This window comes from Lytechinus variegatus, chromosome 15 (genome assembly GCF_018143015.1).
Source record: "Lytechinus variegatus isolate NC3 chromosome 15, Lvar_3.0, whole genome shotgun sequence".
In the NCBI taxonomy this organism is placed as follows: Eukaryota; Metazoa; Echinodermata; class Echinoidea; order Temnopleuroida; family Toxopneustidae; genus Lytechinus; species Lytechinus variegatus.
Genome location: NC_054754.1, coordinates 28,540,964 through 28,561,424, shown reverse-complemented (window position 1 = coordinate 28,561,424; position 20,461 = coordinate 28,540,964). Strand labels below are relative to the sequence as shown.

Here is a 20,461-nt window from a genome sequence, read left to right as displayed (position 1 = left end):
ATCCACTTACCGTAATTTTCTATGTTGCTGATATTGGCAGTAATGCCAGGGCTGTCAGGGCGAATCTCCATTATCATAATTTTGTTCATTAAATTTTGAGTCATTCAGAAGATTATTAACCGGGGATAACTTCATGATAGTTTTCGTTAAAGTTGCGAATGTTTTTTTTTTACGAACGACTGAAATATGCTGTTTTAAGTGAAATGTCCATCGTTTGTATATACATGGTTTTAGCATTCATTCATTTGTATTTCAACATAGTTTTCATCATTTTTTCCCCTGATATCTGGCTGAAGATACCACCTGCTTTCATTGCTACTTACCTGATTTTTTCCGTTATACATTCTTTTATATATAATTTCAAAGAATTAATCATTTTCCCTATAACTGCTGGAGATTTGAATAGCTCGCCATGCTCTCTCGAAAATCTCCACAAATCGTGCACAGTTATCAGAAGGTCAGCTTCCTCAACATGTTGTGCCCATTAATGACAGTGTGTGGAACGAGAAAGCCTCAATGGCTTCAGAAAATTAAAGGTAACCGAAAACCTGAAATATTCGCAGAAATAACATGAAAACATGTATAGGTATACATGCTATATACATTAATTCCTGGCTATGAAAAAAAACACGTATTTCTTTTAATTACACAGTCTGTTGTGCGCCTTCATTCAATGTGACAAGTGGGATTAAGATGACCTCGTTGCTCAGTGCCCACGTGCTTCACATCGGTCAAAATAAAAATGTGATTGAAATGATTTACAAAGGTTTCTGCATCTTGTGTAAAATGACCACCAAGATTCAACCTATCAATGAGGATGGGGGGGGGGGCTATACCGTGTTTACGCTGTGTAAATTTCGGGCAGCAGCCTCCAACACTGCTTTTCTTTCAACTTTTTTTTCCTTTCAAATGTAAATCCGTCAATTCATCAATATGAAATACATATTCCTCACTACCCACCTCCCGCATCTATCCTCGCCCCCCGCTCCCCTCCCACAAACACACACCCACTACATAGTTTTCTGTATGAGTGGAGAATTGCACAGGACACTTTCAAATCAACAAAATTTGTCGAAATCATGACGTATTTGCTTAGAATCATTTTTAATGGCAAATGATTTTTTTTTAGTTCCCCATGGACTTCAGAATTCTATTAAAGTCTACCCCCCAAAAAAAGTTGATTTGAATAAAAAGAGAAAAATCAAACAAGCATAACAATGAAAATTTCATTGAAATCGGATGTAAAATAGGAAAGTTATGACATTTTTAGTTTCGCTTAATTTCACAAAACAGTTATATGCAAATCCTGGTCGGTATGCAAATGAGGAGACTGATGACGTCATCCACTCACTATTTATTTTGTATTTCATAATATGAAATATGATATATTCTCATTTTCTCCTCATTGTCAAGTGAAGCAACGATTAATTCCTCCCTGATCATGGGAATTAGTTGATCGTTATCGTCAAATCTATTAAAAAAATGAAATATTGTATAATTCAAACAATGAAAAAAACAGAAATAGTGAGTGATGGACATCATCGACTGACTCATTTGAATGTCACTGAGTTGTGCATATCACTGTTTTGTGAAAAATCTTTAAACCTGACTTCAAGTTAAACCTGACTTCAGAATACGGGCCTATGAGCTAAGTTTCGCTGCATGACAACCTTGGGAAAAAAAACAGAAAAATGTACATGCACATTATCAACTGTCTTAATGTAAGAATGCAGATATCACATCAAGACAGTCGTCATTTTTAATAAAGGCTAACGCATTGGTATTTTGTAATTTACATTGATTTTAAAACAAACACGCGTACAAGTGCCGTAAAGAACACATAACTGCACTATCTGTAAGGGAATTGATATGGTATTATATCATAATGACTTATGGGGATTGAACACTCATTTTATCTCTTATACAAGAGTTGCCTGAAAATGACTTCTAGCAGATTTGAATGTCTTTCCGTTTATTTGTTTCCCACGTATGAATTTCAATATAAAGCATCTACAGTTTATACATTTAATAATACATCTTGTCCAGCAGTATTCTTTTTTTCACTTGAAAATACATATAATTGGCTTAAAATGACCCAAAGATTGTCGTAAGAACTACACATGAAAGATATAGCGTCTCTTCTATTTTGTCTCTTCCGCTCTCAGATCCTATTACATAACAGGTACTTATATAGCGCTTTACCAAAAATATGATCTATTCATCTTTGCTTGAGCTAGCACTGCGTGAAGAAGCAGAATATCTCCTTCTAGATGATTAGTGAAATCCCCTTATGTTCCATTGATCTTTAATTATCTTTATACAATTTCTAAACAACGAATCTCAAATGACTGGACCCGACTGGATGGAGGTTAAAGATGCAGTGTATCCCCGCGCGTGTATCTCAGGACGCTACTTTCAGGGCGCCAAAAAAAGAGACAAGGAAAGAAAACGCCCCGTGAGAGTAAAAACTTGGGTGAACCATGAATTCCCGGGGGGTCACTTCCATTCACGAGTGGATACCATGCGCGACCATGGGGTCTCGAAAAGCACCCTAAACACGTAATTTCCATATTCTGAAAATGCACCCCTTAACAAGTATTGGCGTGTGAAACCCTACCCTTAACAAGTATTGGAAACAAAACGATACTCTTGGCAATTATTCCCTGAAATGAACCCCTAAACAAGTACAGGAATGTTTTATTGTTACGGGTCCTTCGGTCGTCGGCTTTACCAATGGTTTAGTATGACCCCACATTCTACACCTTGCGCAAATCGGACTCTAAACACGAAGTGTTGGGGCAAAAAGGACATCCTTTACAAAACATTTTAATTTTGTTTTATCTTCCCCGCAAATTCGACCCTAAACACGTAATTTTCCTAGCGAAATAGATACCCTTTTTTCATTATTTTTGTTTTTGACACCCTTATCACGTTACGTACGTAACGTGCCCTATCGTGAAAAAAACATCCGTTTTACGTGTTTTTTTTTTGTATCCACTCGTCAATGTAAGTGCCCCCCTGGGTATGAATTATAGATATAGCTTTTTCTCAACGGTGAATCACGGTGCACAAAGTGCTCCCACTGATCTGTCTACTATCTGTTAGTATACCACATGGATCACAGGATCCATGGTCTTCACAGGGAGGTTTAAAATGAGAAACTTTTTTGGTATACAGCTCAGTCAGCGTTCCAAATCTTTCGTTGTGTATGGAAACAAAGAACTTAAAAGGAATCCGCCGTTACATAGAGCTCGGCGATCCTTGAAGGAGGTTCATTGTCGTTCAGTGAAGCAGACTTTCGGATTGGCAAACTGACTCCAATTGACACCGGAGAATTCGACACCAGATCGATTGAAGCTTGAAAGTCATCCCCAATGAGATATCATCGGTCAAATTGTAATCGGTTGCGTAGGTGGGACTGTCCGATTATGGTCAAGTAGATGAATCATGGACCCTAAGTCCAGGGGGGGAAAAGTGCCTTCCTTTACAAAGAGTATACAATCTATCATGGACGTGCCAAACCTACAGACGCCGCCAATCCGTTTAAATCTCGTGGTCAATTGCTAACAATGTAAAATCTATGTATGTAAACATGCAGGGGGCGGCTATGCGGTCATTAAATGGCACATTTTGTGTCGTTTATTGATTAATAGGCAACATTTCTGCCACTTTTCGGAAGAAACCCCACGACCTTAACCACAGGAATGTGCAAATCTTACGGATTGTCATAATGTTTCTATAGGTTCTTCAAGTTTGTTCTAAAACCGCTTGATATTAAGGGTCAATTCCACCCCAGATTTTTTTTTCTATTTGAATCGATATAGAGAAATCAAACAAGCATAACACTGAAAATTCCATCAAGATCAGATGAGAAATAAGAAAGTTATGATATTTTAAAGTTTAGCTTTATTATGTTTCACAAAACAGTTTAGCACAACTCAGTGATATGCAAATGAGAGAGTAGATGATGTCTCTCATTCACTGTTTCTTTTGTTTTTTTATGGTTTTAATTATATATTTCAATTTTTAGAGGACCAACTTGACTTAACCAAAAAAATTTTAAATAATGGTAATTCCACATGTTCAGGGAGGAATGAAATTTTGTTTCACATGAAAATGTGGAGAACATTCTAATATTTCATATTTCTTTTTATAAAAATACAAAAGAAGTAGTGAGTGGATGACGTCATCACTCGGCTCACTGGCATACTGACCAGGATATGCACATAACAGTTTTAAAATGCCATAAATTGACTCTCTTATTTTACATCCGATTTTGATTCAGTGTTATGCTTGTCGGAATTTTTCTCCTTTTATTCAATTCAACTTTTTGTTGGGGGTGAACTTGTCCTTTAAACTCCATATTGGTCTTGTTAATAATGTGTAATCTATAAGTATTAAAAAAAGAAGAGAGGGACAGTTATCCGGTCATTCAATTGTATATCTTATGTCATTTATTTATATAAGACAACATTTCTGCCACTTTGCCGAACAAAACGTCACCTTAACCACAGGAATGTGAAATTCTTACAAATCGTCATAATGATCTACGACTCATGTCTAACCCTTTGGATTATTATTCCCTTTAAATTTCCTGGTGCTTGCCAAGGGCGAAATGACACACAAGGGAAATTGAAGGGGACCAGATGTAGCGATGGAGCAAAAGTAATAACAAGATGCAAGCGAGCAGAGAGTGAGCAAAAATATTGACATTTTTTATACAATTCTTTCTTTTTTTGCATTGATTTTGACATAATCTCTATTGGTGGCGATTCTTTTTTGGGGGGAGGGGCATGCCCCCAAGCGCCCCGGCATCCTTACGTCAGTGGTACTTCATACGTGGTGATTTCTTGAGATTTCTTTTCACTTCATAGGATGGGGGCAAGATGACCCTCTCATGTAGGCTGCTTTACAAATTCAAAACGGGGATCACCGCCCAGGCTCGGTGCAACTTCCAATAGGTCACTTGGCCGTCTTCTTTTTGAACTAATTAGCCCACCATTTTGTCTTAGCCAAGGGGTAAAATTAACCCAGGTGAATTCAATATGTAAAAAAAATGAAGATGATATTATGCCAAAGGAAAAGCTGTTCACATCAGCCAACTTTCTTACTTAGTCCACAACAGTCAATTTTTTTATCTCTCTCTTTTTTTATTATTATAATTTTTTTGGGGGGATCAGAAATATTCTATACCATTATCATGAGCCTTATTTCATGACTTTCAAAATCTTTTGTACCCTGTTACGTAATAGTACTCTCTCGTACAAAAAGGAGGATTGTGGTGGGCCTATTAAAACAAGTAGGAACTTCAACCATGGAGCTATGCTTCAACTGAGTAGGTATGCAATCATTGTGTAATTTCACGACCGATTTGCGAGGTGATTAACTTTTAAATCATCATGCGGCAATACACGCGACATCATTTTTTTTGTATTTAGGAGATTATCGTATAACTGCATATTTTGATATGAATTATACTGCGTTATGTGCCAATTTAATCAGAGTATTGGAACAATAAGTACATCCACTACCTTCTCTTAGTTCATGATATACTAAAATTCAGCTTCGGAATAAGAAATCTTCTTTGCTCATCTCAACGTTCTGTCCCGGTTTATAAGCCGTCATGGTTGTTCATGCTTATGCTTTGTGTAATGTTTGATGGCATGCTTTATCCTCTAAAATCAACTTTAATATATGTATGTGCCAATTTTTATCTTGGCACGCCCTGTGCTACGGGACTGGAATGAGTCCCTGGTGTCAAAAATGACTTGAAGCTTGAAGCTTGTGCTTGGTTTTGGTCTTTTGGTATGTCCAATAATTTAAGTACTCCATGAACGCAATTTGACCAATAACTAAAAAACCTATGAAAATAACCTTACTGTTGAATATATCAATCTCTAAAATGATGTAACTGTAAACATGATATATACTTGACATAATTTTGACGTTGGACACGAGCAATTTCATTTTCATAAAGAAAGGGGATGTCCACTGTGATAGGAAATGGCCTCAGAATGCTGTCAGATAAATCTTGACTCGATTCCCAATTCCCAACGTTGGGAGTTGGGGCGTGCGCCTGTAATCCTATAGCTACGTCAGAGAAGTTAATGAAGGAAGACGTTACCGGGGTTTTTGCTCTGCATGGGGAGCGTTTCTTCCGACAGTTACCATAGTAACAGTAATTTTCAGCCAATCAGAATCAAGGAAAGTTGTCAGATCTGACAAAATGTTGATGAAACGCTCGACTGGTCACGTCTTTCGGATGGTGACGTCAAAGCTCGGTCCTACACGTAAATAATTCTATCTAATTGATACACATTTGGAAAAAAAATACATACATATCATTTAAATTCCAGTAAGTATCAGCCTTCAGGACCTGGAAAGGGGATTATTTCGTCCGGTAGTTTCCATGGTTACCATCACAGGAGCCATGCTTCACAGTCATGTTCAAGACCAATGAAAGTTGAAAGATTGTTGGATGAAATTTTTTTTTATGAAACGTTTCCCTGTCAAAAGACCGTTGCAAGTTTTAAATTTTTAGCACCTCATGTCTTATTAACAGAAACGGGAGGAAATATCTGATGAAGAAACAAAGAGTCGAATATTTTAGCTTTAAACTATATTGACATTTATAAGTAACTTTAGACGCCTATTCCTACTGTATTAATTCATTCAGATTTGTTTTCCATAGTTACTCTCTTAAACTAGCAAGCTAGCTGAGTCTCTTGTTTCAATTATCAATTCTGAATTTACTTCGAAAAATTGTTATAGCAAAACTTTCCAAAGCATATACATCTTCCCAAAGGCCAAGAACAATATTGAATAGTTCTACTCCATTTTCATTAATATTTCACCTGCAGGTTGCTGATAAAGAAACATTGGGTCGTTGAACTTTATTTCAGCAACATTGTGAATTGCGGGATTTGCTACATTGCTAAACCTGGTTATCGCCTCGTTAAATAATAAGCACCGGAATAAGCCATGCATTGCTAACCGTTGACTTCTTTCATTGATCACCAAAATGATTTTGTTCTCAAGGTTATCTATATAAGGCAAATAAGACGAAGAGCAGTAGGATCGTAATAATTAATTTCCTTCATTCAACCCCCTGCAACCCCAAATCAGCAACATTATGAATTGAAGCGTTCGTCCTGAGTTTTTGATTGCTTTTTTATTTTAAGAAATAAGTTGGATAATCGTAATTGCTTGCAGGTTGTTGACCGATAAGCCAGTGCTATATTGCTGATCATGATTTTATCCGTATTATTATCTTAACTGGATCAGATCAACTACACCAAGAAAAAAATACAAGACTGAGAGCAAGAGTCATGATGAATAGTCTGCAGAATGGGTCGTATGGTCTAGTGGTTAGAGCATTGGACTCATAACCGTAAGGTTGTGAGTTCGAATCCCCGTTCTGCCATCGTCTTCACTTTGATAAAAAGACCCGAGAGTAGTTTCTGTCGTATGGTCAGCCACTATAGGTTATGTACCAGCTTGGCATTATACCAGCAAAAAGCTGTCCTGCCGATTTCCTACTGGAGTTACCATAACAGAAGGGTGGGTTAAAAACTTAAGGGGGCATAACATGGTGTAGAAGGAAAAAATCATAAATAGTCGCGAGGAAGCGAAGTGAGTGAGTAAAACTAAACCTTTTTTTACTTTAAATCTAATTTTGTGACTGGTTTCAACATAACATCAAGAAAATCATGACGTATTGTATCTTTTTTTGTGTCACATATTCTGTCGTTCGTTTTATTTTTTTCTCGGTAGTGGTACTTTTGGCTGTCAATCTCCCAAGCCCCCTTCCCATGAGTATCCTATATTTGGAACACATATCTCATACGTTCTAATCAATCATCTTATTCACAAAAAAATAATAAATTGACTGGTTAACCGACTGGTAGAACTTTGCCGGGTATTCCTATAATGTGACCCCAATTTTCTGATACCTCCTTTCTGACTCAACCCCCTTCATTTTATATATGCAGCATTTTCTTCCTGTGATTGGTCATGTTGCTCATAAATATTCATGAGCAATGTAATGCTTCTTTGCAAGTTGATTATTAGTGGTATTCTATTTCATTGTGCGAAAAAAAAACGATGAATGATATTTGTAACATTAAGGTTACTCTTTCAGCATTGAAGTGTGGTGAAAATATAATGAGAAAGATTGAAAACTAACGATGTTCCTGTATGAGGCGCAAAAATATATTTGAAAAGTCCGGGTCGATATGGCAATAAAAATCACTCTCTCTCTCTCTCTATCTCTCTATTCAGAGAAAGTAAGAAACCGTGGAAACTATTAATTAGCACTCTAAAATGATTTATTCCTGATTGCATAGAAAAGAGAAAATTAAACCCTTTTCTTCTAGACTCTTTAAAACTTTTTTTCCATGTTTTATTACCCAGTTGACGAACTCATGCAGGATGTTAGTGGCTTACAAGAACCTAATTAAAAAATAATGCGTGCAGACGATAATTCCTGCCGTTGTTTCCTAACGATGTCATCTCATTCGTGAAGTTTAGGGCTACAGATAAATACCAGAGCTGGTCAAGGTACCCCTTTCTGGTCAGATATGGAATGTCAGATATCCTATCCAATGGTAATAAAATTTTGACCCTCTGTATTCCTGATTTCATGGAAAAACGAAGAGAAAATTAAGCCTTTTTATTCTATTGACTCTTTAAAACTTTTTTTTCAAGTTTTACTACCCAGTTGACGAAATCATGCAGGATGTTAGTGCCTTACAAGGACCTAATTAAAAAATATTGCGTGCAGACGAGAATTCCTGCCGTTGTTTCCTAACGATGTCATCTCATTCGTGAAGTTTAGGGCTACAGATAAATACCAGAGCTGGTCAAGGTACCCCTTTCTGGTCAGATATGGAATGTCAGATATCCTATCCACTGGTAATAAAATTTTTGACCCTCTGTATTCCTGATTTCATAGAAAAGCGAAGAGAAAATTAAGCCTTTTTCTTCTATTGACTCTTTAAAACTTTTTTTTTCTAGTTTTACTACCCAGTTGACGAAATCATGCAGGATGTTAGTGCCTTACAAGGACCTAATTAAAAATATTGCGTGCAGACGAGAATTCCTGCCGTTGTTTCCTAACGATGTCATCTCATTCGTGAAGTTTAGGCTACAGATAAATACCAGAGCTGTTCAAGGTACCCTTTTCTGGTCAGATATGGAATGTCAGATATATATCCTATTCACTGGTAATACAATTTTGACCCTCTGATTTCAACTGTATTTTTCATGAATTTTTTTAACAGTGCCATTTTAACGCGCAAGTCTATGGGAAATGTCACAAGAGAGTGAACCCTAGATTTGTTGCTAGTCGAACTTTTGTAAAATTACCATGGCATTTTGGGTTTTTTTTGGAGGGGTGAGGGGCAAGGGCGCCGGAAGCGGGGGGGCAGGGGGGGCACTTGCCCCCCAAATAAAATTTTGGGGGGGCAAAACGAGATTTTGCCCCCCCAACGTGCCCCCTGAAAGATGAAAAATGATAAATTATTTAAGGACAAAAGTAAATGAAGGCACTTTTCTGCCTGAAAATTGTCATTTCCATTGTCAAAAATGAAAAAATTTTGCCCCTGACGGGGCAAATACATTGTCATAGTAAGCCTCGCGTCTTTTGACGAACAGTTCCTCTGTGAAACATAGCTTTGATAAGCCCCCTTTCCATCTTATTACAGTGTGATAACGTTTAACCTTTTAATGAATACATTTCAGACTAAAAGCGAATGGCAAATTGATAGTGGTCCATCAATGATTAGGTTTATAATTCTATGATGCTGGCTGTGTCGTCTAACAAACGCGCGGTCGCCCAGAAACGCTCAGACCGGACCCGATATCACTAACGCGCGTGAACACTAGTTACTCGAGCAAGATATGGAATCTATGTCATAGCTGTCAAGCCCAGAAACCATAACATCTCGAGAAACTTGTTTCAATTATATCATTTTCAACTAGTTAATACAGTGATAACAAGAGAGCGGTGTTGGCTCAGTCGGTAACGCGTCTGCCCGTCGAAGTCGAACCAAAGATCGTAGGTTCGAGTCCACCCTGCATGGGCGGATGACTGAAGTCAGTGCGTTGTGTGTAAACGTCTCTCCCATGTTTCATAGATGCAGGCTATGTTACAATGGAAAACACTCCGTCCCTCGGATAGGACGTTAAATGGAGGCCCCGTGTAGAGGAGAGTCACCACCCTTGCACGTTAAGAACCCACTGCACTATTCGTATAGGGGGAAACCCCGGTGTCGAGGTCCACCTGCACCCCCCCCTCCCCAATCAGTTATATCAGGAGAAGAGACCTGTGTGATTCAGTTACTTCGCTTTTCGCCTCCCAGGCAAAGGTGACGCCAAACAAATAATAATAACAATTCAGCGCCCTAAAGAAAATACCAAGGTCATTCCAACTCAATATAGACATGTTATCAGAAAATTACACTCAGAATAATCATGTGTAGAGGATTATAATTTATTATTTGTAAAAATGGTGAATCCCACTCGAAAGCAACTTAGAGATAATGTTTAGACATGAAAAAATAAAATCATCTGTGAAAGTGTCTCCTTGACCGGACTCATATTATCCGAGATATGAATAAAAATGTAAAGAATATAAAAGAAAAAAAAAGCGTTACAGTACTGCTCTACTATATAAAAAAAAAAATCTTAAGATATTTTCACAGCCCCGTATTTTCCTCTATTCCTTTTCATTGGCATGATTGGAAGGCGTTTTGTCTGATACTATTTCAGCTCATATATAGCACTTATATATGTATTTTAGATTCCAAAACTTCTTCCCATTACCTGTTACTAATCAGATCGAGATGGCAGCTATGTTCTCTGGTTCATCCCAGCTTTTGTTATTCATGGACGTTTGCAAAAAAAAAAACAACCCGGGAGTGGGTGGGGCTGCAAGACCTAAATTTTCGAAGAAACGTAAGAGCGAGGGGATTTGTGATGGGGGAGCTTTTGCATTTTCTAAAATAAAATTGAAGGATTTCGTGCACACTTTTGGTGAATTTTGCCCTCTCGATCGGCGGCCCCGGCTCGTACGGTCATGTTTGTCATCTTAAAGTCTTTAAAAGGCCTATATAACATTGGTTTGAAACAATTTCGTTTGCAATAAGGCTCGTAATTTGCTGGAACTGCGACCCTGGTCATGAAGAAACACCAGGCTGGGTCAGAAGGGAGGAAACAGAAGGAGCAAAAAGAACTCCAAGACTGTTTAATTCTCAAGAAATTCATTTTTGAATGCACTTAGAAACGCAACTTTTATACTAAATTTTTACACAAAATCCTTACCGTGGGGGTGGGGGTCCCATAGCCTCTCCCGCTCGATCGCTTCGGTATCTCACGCTGTCAAAAATATTGGGCCCTTCGGGATTTTGCCCCCCCAAAACTGAAAGTGTTCCGGCGCGCCTGGTGAGGGGTGTTAATTTAAATCTTTTGTGTAAAATGACTCTTTGATCTCGAGAGACTTCGTTCTTGACACTTTCTGGCTAAAACTATAGTGCGAGAGGACCCACAGGGGTAGTTGATGTCCAAATCACGGAACTTTACCTGTTTTACGTGTCGCGGAAACTACGGAGTGCACACGCTATATGAAGGACCCTGACTGGAACGTTGATCAACAAATAGGTGTTTTCACCCAAGACTAGCACAAAGACAATTCTGCATACGAGTCACTGCCGGGGACTTTAGGCTGTATATTCAGACCACTTTACTCGAGTGAAGGGTTTGCACAGCAGACCCTCGCAGCTCGTCGACAACCCAGGGCCCCGTAACACAAAGGTTAGCGATGAATCGCTAAATGAAACGGCCTATCAGGATTACCGTTGCATGGGCATTTTGCTCAGTAGACTGACAATGAACCAATCAGAATTGTTATTTCAAATTAGCGATTAATCGCAAACCTTTGAGTTACGGGGATCTGGGGCCCGTAACACATCTTTCGACGATTGATTCCATTGACTACAATGTACAATCAATCGTGAAAATCAAGCGTACGATTAATCGCTAACCTTTGTGTTACCATGGTTACGAACCCTGGACGGAGAACCATGAGCCGGATGAGAAATTATTGTATTTTTTAAATCTTCTATTCAGCTTGAAGATTGCAAACCTTCGAAACTACTGGCTAATCATCGAAATTTAAAACTTCAAATTAAAGGTCGAGAGCGAATTTCTGTTGGGGTTCTTTAATCTCCCTTTAATCTTGGATCTTTAGCAATGGTATAGGTGCCGTGGCCGAGTGGTCTAAGGCGCCTGGTTATACATGGAAAGTCCGGAGTTCGATCCCCGGCCGCGGCTCCTATGCCCGTGAGCGAGGCATTTAATCTACAATGCTCTTTTATCCTGCTTTCAAATAAATGGAAATGCTATTTGCATTATTGGAAACTAGGTGTCCACTTGTTATAAAAAAAAAAAAAAAAAAAAATTGTAGGCGGTGCTGCACCAGAACGAGTTTGCTCTATTTCGAGATTTTAGCCCGATCGGCCCTCTTCACGATTAATCTCGAGATTCAAGAAACCCCGTCTCCACCATCGCAAGAAGAGCGATCCGTGTTCGAGCGAGGCATCGATGCATATATGGTGTCTCGTCGTAAATAAATAATCTCGAGTGCGTCTGCACCGCCTGCGAATTAGCGGGCTAATTCTTAAAATAGCGCGCTATTTTGCAAATTTACTTGGGATTTGCAATCTCGATATTAAACCAGCGAACTAGCGCGATAATTGCGTCTCTATTACAAATAATCTCGAGATTGTTCGGGTTAATTTGCCAGATCAGAAAATAGCGCGCTAATTTGAAAACTCAGGCTGGTGCAAATCTGCCCTACAGTGAACCAAACTTGCGTGCATTTATTGGACAAAAAAATGACGTCATAATGGTCAATCGCACAGGTGTCCCGAAAAGGCTGAAACCTTTAAACTTTTTGTCTAACACTTGAGGTGTTTTGTGTGGCTCAGTGGATAAGTCTCCGGACTTCGAACCACAAGGTCCAGGTTCAAATCCAACCACAGCACTCGTGCCCTTTGGCAAGGCGTTTTATCTACATTTGACACTCTCCATCCAGGTGTAGTGAATGGGTGCCCGGTAGGAAGGAATTCCTTGAATACTCGAGCGCCCAAAAAGGGTAGCCGTGCTTGGAAACATTTGTATTAAGCGCTATATAAATGATGCATATTATTATCATTACTAACAATATTAAGCAAATTATTTGTGCTTTTTTTATTCTGATTAATAATCGCTATCACCTGAACTAATATGATGTTGCGTCGTGCGAAGGCTGCTGGATGCGGATTCAAAGAACGTCTTTTACATTATGCAATAATGTATCACCGTACAAGGACAAGTATACGTAGGTGGGTGTAAAGCAATGAAACACGGCCCTGGAAATCGGGATACCGAATTAAACCAATGTGGCGATTTTGCTAGAAATTATTCATGATGAGTGGTTGAAATGGCGGTAAGTGTTGTCTATCATCATTTCCTGTAAATTAGCATGGGGCCGATATACATTTTTTTAAATATAATACTCCACCGAGTTCTGGGGGTCATTGATGTCCCGGATGTTTTCAACTGCCTCATGAATTCATGGAACTTTCGTTTGCCAAATGTGACTCAATGCTTTTGTTCTTTTACTTTCTTTGATTTTTGGGGTGTGTGTGTTTTGTGTTTTGCACGACACGGACATTTTACACGGATGTGTGATCGAGTTTTTGTTTCCTTTTGGTGTTACTCGAGGATCACCTTCAATCAAAAAAATATTCTTTTATTTTCATGTCAGAAATATCTAAAAATGTTGTCGAGATATCTTGTACGACACAGCGGAAGCCAAAATTTTAGGGGGACCACCACACAATTTTTTGACAAGCAAAAAAAAAAGGTTACCAACCCCACATTATAGGGGGGACGCAGCAATAAAAAATTGGCGAGCATAAAATTTGTTGTTACCAACAACAAATTCAGGGGGATCGTCCCCCACCTAAAATTTAGGGGGTCACGTCCACCCCCCCCCCCTCCCCCGCTTCCACCGCCTATGCACAGCAATGAATCCCCTAATTGAGATACATTACAATGAAGAACATATTGAGAAAGCGCACAAGTGCATGGCGACAGCAGTGAGGGGGGGGGGCAAGGGAATCGTCAGTGGGGGCAAAGACTTGATGTAGTTTTAAAAATGATGTATAAACAGTAATTTTTCGAGAGCGAGAGGAAGGGTGCCTGCCTGAACTCTTGTCTTTTAATGGTTAATGGATTCTACTCATCATGTTTGGAATTAGAAAACGGCAATGATAATCAGCATATGATGCTTTTCATAAATGATCCAGCTCTGTGTGGTATTGTCATTTGCATTAACAATTCACCGATGTCATGAACGCTTTGGAATTGCGATGTTCCTGCCCTGGATAACGACTCCTATAGGACGATCTCAAAGAGAGTAAAAAGATTGCCTATAAACTCGGGAATCAAACTTGGCAATTGTTGCCCTTGATAAGCTTCAACGGAGGACAAACATATTTGGTAAATATTAATGAGCCAACCAAGCCTTGCCAGTCAGTGAGATCAATAGATTCATGTACAAAATTATATCAAAGTCTCTGAGTAGCACGGAGAACCATGGACACATCTGTACCTAAATACATAAACCTCATTATTGGTTTCTAGGTTGTGGGAAAAGTGCGAGTACACAAATCTCAAATTGATAAATTTGATTTAGGCAAGTAGTTGGTAGGGGCAATATTTGTTATCGTTTAGTTAATGCGGTCTTTATATTTTCCAAAGAGCATTTTCACGGGCAGTAGGCTTACAGATAGCATATTACATTCATTAGACATGACATTTGATTGAATTTGCTTACCGGAGCAAAATGAGTTTGTCAGTATACATATCGGCAAATTTAGAAATTGCCATCGATCGAAATCGTGAGAAGACAAAGATTTCTCCTGTTCGTCCGATTTTGTTTGAATCTTTTTCACTGATTATGTTTTCATCCTTTCCCCAAAAAACGTTTACAGAATGTCCTTTTCACGTTCCCCTGCAAGAGGGTTAGGACAAAACACAAGGAAAGTTTTTAATGAAACACTTGTACCTTTTGGTATGTTTTGGGTGAAATGGTTACACTTCGTAATTTCAAAGGTTCGTAATTCCGAAGGTTCTTTATTCCGAAGATTCGTAATTCCGAAACACGCAAATTGCCTATACCTCGATGTTCGTTAATCCGAAAACGTAAAAGGGTTCGTTAATCCGAACATTTGTGGCGTTATTCCGAAGGTTCGATAATCCCAAAACAAAATAAGGTTCGATGTTCCGAAGGTTCGTTGTTCCGAAGATCCGTTAATCCGAAAACGAAATAAGGTTCGTTGTTCCGAAGGTTAGTCAGTCCGAAAACGAAATGAGGTCAGTTAATCATTTAGTTTTCGGACAAACGAACCTTCGGAATTACGAACCTCATTTCTTTTTCGGATTAACGAACCTTCGGAATTACGAACCTCACTTCGTTTTCGGACTAACGAACCTTCGGAATTACGAACCTCATTTCGTTTTCGGACTAACGCACCTTCGGAATTACGAACCTTCGGAAATACGAACCTTCGGAACAACGAACGTTCAGAATAACGAAGCTTCGGAATTACGAATGTATTTGCACCCCTACATGGAAAAGAGTGCAAAATGCACCTTTTCATAATTATTTGCACCAAGAAATGCTGGTTTGCACCCTGAAAGGTGCAGCTTTTCACATTTTAAGATGCATAATACATTGACATTTAAACAGGTTCAAATTTGAACCTTTGTTCCAAGGTTCATCTATATAGCTACACTCGACGGGGGCAAGTATTTCGCTATATTCGCGTTGTTTCCACAAAAAACTGATTTACTTCTGAGATTCACAATGCATATTGAAACATAACCTATGACCTGAAAATTACCTAATCTTTTTTGAAGAACTAATTTATTTTATACGCGGGTGGAAGGGGTTTGATCTCGACTTTGATACAACTGTGTTTTGTTTTTGTTTTTTTTATAAATTGGTACATATCTTATGACCAATTCTTTCATCCCTGTTCTGCTAAAAAAAAGCGTATTCAATGACAAATATCAATATGTCATGATTAATCTATATCCAGTAACTGGCACACAAAAGAAAGGGGTGGTATATAGGTACCACGCAGGTTACCACGATCAGTTTTCAATAACTTCAACTCTTTTGTAAGATTAGGGATTTTTATAATGTGATAAATCGTATGTACATAGATACATTTTATAACTGGCACAAATTTCAATGAATGAGGCGTCCTATTTCATGGTTATACATGTTATAAGGGTGCGCCGCATTCCAAAAAAAAAAGAAGCTGCGTTTTTAAAAAAAAAGTGTACTCTATTACTTTAGGTGAAAATCAGAGCTGCATTTTATTGCATCCATAGGAACTTTATGATCGAAACCGATCGCAAGTCTTTAAGCGACCAGGGTCAGAGGTATTTCGTAAAGCTTGTTAGGTTACCAGTGACTTTACAAGCAACTCGTCTGCGTGAGTACCACAAATTGTGCTCAAAGTTTTCCCAGCGCTTCGTTGACAAGTCACAGTTAATCTCGTAAATCGTTTAGTTGTTTGCGAATTCATTAACAACTTCACTGCCGTTTCGTGAAACAGTCCTGTCAAAGTCCATTCCTGTTGTTGTGCATTGACGGTAGCGCGAACCCCTCTCATTAACGGTAAGGTAATTTCACGCCATTCATGAGATGCTTTAATGGAATTATTATATCTTTCTCTCTAAAAATGCAGCTACCGCCAAGGGGCTCACATGTGTAAAGTTCATGGACTTAAATTCTCTCTTTCAATTCGAGAGGAATTTATACTACATGTGTATATTGTTGTACACAAGTCATTAACAGTTGCATGTTTTACGGAAACACATCCTGAACTCATTGATGTCACGAACAAAATGTTTGCTCAGTATTCATATCATTGTATACAGTACTTTACCAGTATAAATACAATATAATTTGTACTGAGGATTTATTTTATGAGTCATTTGAAGACGAAGTGATCTGACTGTGGCTTTTCAAATACGAGGTATTGCGTGCGCCTGTTACCTCTTATAAGTATTATGAATCGGAAAGTTATAAATCAATTCTTAATATCTAGGTCAGCAGTTCGCACTACCCGCTCTAAACAGTCACCTAAGTTACTTAGCTAGCATTGACCTTCTTGATGTTATTTTATAGGCCTATTCTTATTCTTTTCATTCTTCTTCCTCTTCTTCTTCCTCTTCTTCGCTTTCTTCTTCTTAATTTTCTTCCTCCTCCTCTTTCTTTTCTTTCCCTTCTTCTTCATCTTCTTCTTCTTCTCACCGTGACCACTTCTTATTACATTGACGTTCAAATACTACCGGGTACCCATTTAACACAGGGATGGAGAGTTTATGGTACATCTAACTCCCGTAGGAAATCGACAGGGCAGCATTTTTGCTGGTAAACGCCAAGCTGGTATATAACAAATTACCTTGGAAACATTTAACGTCTCGGTTAATCAGTCATAGCACCTGACCTTACAGACGACATATATTACTCTCGGGCCTTTTTATCAAAGTGAAGACAATCATTGTCTTCACTTTGATAAAAAGGCCCAAGGTTTTGCGTTCGAATCCACACTCTGCCATTATGGCAGAGTGTGGATTCGAACGCAAAACCTTGCGATTGTGAGTTCAATGCTCTAAGCACTGGACCCCACGACCCTTGACAAACGTAGATAAGGACACTAGCACCAGGTGGGATTTGAACACAGGACCCTCGGCTTAAGAGTCAGGTAACTGAACCACTACACTACGACACCTCTCATGAATGAAACATGGATCCAATCCATCATTCATCTTCCTTCTCTTCTTTTTCGCCTTCTCCGGTCCAGAATCCACTGTATTACGCAGCTCACGAGCGGTATCGGACTTCCATCCAAAGGGCATCCTTGATTCTTAAAAACCTGAAGTCGGTTTTCACAGATTGCTCTATAATCAATACTTTGATTTAATATAGAATATACCTCGAATTGAGTGACATGAGGCAGTTGCTAAAATAATCCAAGTAAAAAAATTGCATACCGCGTTTCGTTTTAAAACTAACGATTGCACGTCTTTCTCTATTTTCGCTATATATTATGTATTATTTTTCCGAGAGCAATCCATTGCGCTAGAGTATATCGCATAGTTTACATGATTTGCGCTTGTACATATCTAATAATGATATCTCGAAATAAGCAAGGCACCATATTGATTTGTGCTGAATTCATCACCATCGTCATCATCACCATCATCGTCATCATCATCATCACCATCATCATCATCTCTATCGATGTTAATGTCATTACTAAGAAGAGCATGTCATCGTATGTTGTAAGCCATTACCAATTAAAAGGAATAACACATTCTCAATTACATGAATTAGGAGTTACACAAGTCCCAATATTACAAAGTTTTGAACAATTTACATAATACTTTAACAAGTTTAGTCATTTATAACAACTGATTTATCGAATTCAAAAGACAAAAATATCCAAAAGGGTGTCTTACCAGATGGCCCATCCTAGTCCGCCGAAGGAGCGATGCCAGCCGTAGTCCGACACTTCGCTTGCCGGATCGTTAGCGAGAGCACTGAGGGTCGCAGTATCAGCGAGTCTCATGAATGATCCCAGTGAGATGTAGATGATGTTGGTGATGACGAGGATGATGAGGAAAAGCCGGAAGAGCTCCCGCTGGTCGAAAAGCCAGCTGCGGTCGGAAGAGAGCTCGATGACCATATTCGAGGTCAGCGGAAACTCCGTGAAGGGTTCGTTGCCACCGAGGGCGTCGTGGACGAGATTGCTCCCTTCGCTTAAGTTGTTTGATGCATCAAGGTTATCTATGATATCCATTCCTAATGAGATTTCCAAGTGGTTGGTTCTTCCAGACGTCATCGTTGACAAGGGCGATTCAGTTGACGAAACATGCATGCGATGTCCATCATGCCTGCCCCTTGATGGATCAAACATCTTCTTCGCCAATCGATAATCTTTCCCGTGATGTGGTAAGGAATCCAACGGCATCCCGTCCGTCGTGCAGTTCATCACCAAGCAACGAAGGCGGTTCAATCGTTCGTTAAACCGTAGTTGGAGTTCTCTATGAGTCTGAAATCTATTTTCAGCCGACCGTACTCCCCTCAGTAACAGTTCCTCTTCAGCCAGGTCAGTGTGGTTGAATTGGGAGATCATGTCCTTCAGCTGCTCCACGGCCACTGATCTGGATACCTCAGAAGCCGGTGGAAGAAACCCAAAGGCAAGGAGACTCCCGATCCAAATCAATAAACTCGTCAGCATGATCGCCTTCCGCCATCCGTACCGATCCGCCAAGAACCCGATCATGGCATTGGAGAGAAATGTTGCTAGAGGCTTCATGGCAGCCACAACTCCAATGCGACTCGGTCCCAACCCAAGTTGTTTGAGATAGAGCGAGCGATACGGAGCAATACATGAAGATGCCCCATCAGACAGGAAATAAAACATCTTATACGGCAACATGGTTTGGTTAATCGCAAAGCGCCTCGCGGGCGAGCGCATCTTCTTTTCTGAGTCCACCTTCATTTCGTCGTTATCAAGCGAGAGATAATTCTTCCGAAGTATGAATCCACACCAACCCCGCCTATTCTCCTCAAGAGGTTCTGTCTCTTCTCTTGACTTGTTCAATAATGAAACCTCCTCTCCACTCGAAGTGATATAATCGTTCCCAGCGAGTATGCGCCTTTCGGTCCTCTCGTTCATACCAACCCGTGAATCCATGCTCAAGTAGATTACTACAAAAAGGTATTTCGCTCTATTCAAAACAGTTCTATTTCATTGTTACCACTGCTATGAAAGATGATATGCTCCGTTGATCGTGCCGTCCCAAATCCCGTATAAAGTTTTCACCACCGAGAATTTACCCGATCACCTGTGCTCTGTATGCGATGCGATCAGGTGAAATAGCGGCGTCGGCTCGAAGTTCATTGGTCAATTGTTTGGTGACAACTGTCCAATGACGTTTCGGTGTTACGCAGATTTCAGCATGCCGATCGAATCACATTCTTTTAGATTGGGACGATCGTGTAACGGAGATTCACATTTCAATGCGTGCCGTCTCTGATTATGTATCATAATCAAATATCAGATCATCAATCTTTTCTCATAATTCTCACTAGTAGTATTCTAACAACTTACAGGTTTCTTTACAGAGTTTTTTTTTTTGATACAACCATCAAGAAAGAGTGAATAATTTGATTTTAGACTGTACTTTTTTATGTATGTATAACAATGTTAGAGAAAAGAATGTATATCAGATATTTTGAGAACAAATTGAATTGATTTAGGACATTGTTTTACTTCATTTTTGTTAAGGATTGTCAAATGTATGGATATGTTGATCACAATATTTGTAC

General features: G+C 39.1%; 1 protein-coding gene across 1 annotated transcript; it reads right to left on the bottom strand.

Annotated features, from left to right (window-relative positions):
* Positions 1 to 18,329: 18,329 nt before the first annotated feature.
* On the bottom strand, positions 18,330 to 19,956 carry LOC121428706 (major facilitator superfamily domain-containing protein 6-like). The gene has a single exon (XM_041625518.1). It carries the CDS (start codon positions 19,824 to 19,826, stop codon positions 18,582 to 18,584), a length of 1,245 nt encoding a protein of 414 aa, XP_041481452.1. The 5' UTR covers positions 19,827 to 19,956; the 3' UTR covers positions 18,330 to 18,581.
* Positions 19,957 to 20,461: the final 505 nt, after the last annotated feature.

Coding starts and splice junctions, on each gene's coding strand:
- LOC121428706 (XM_041625518.1), bottom strand. CDS start 19,826: ATGGATTCACGGGTTGGTATGAACGAGAGGACCGAAAGGCGCATACTC.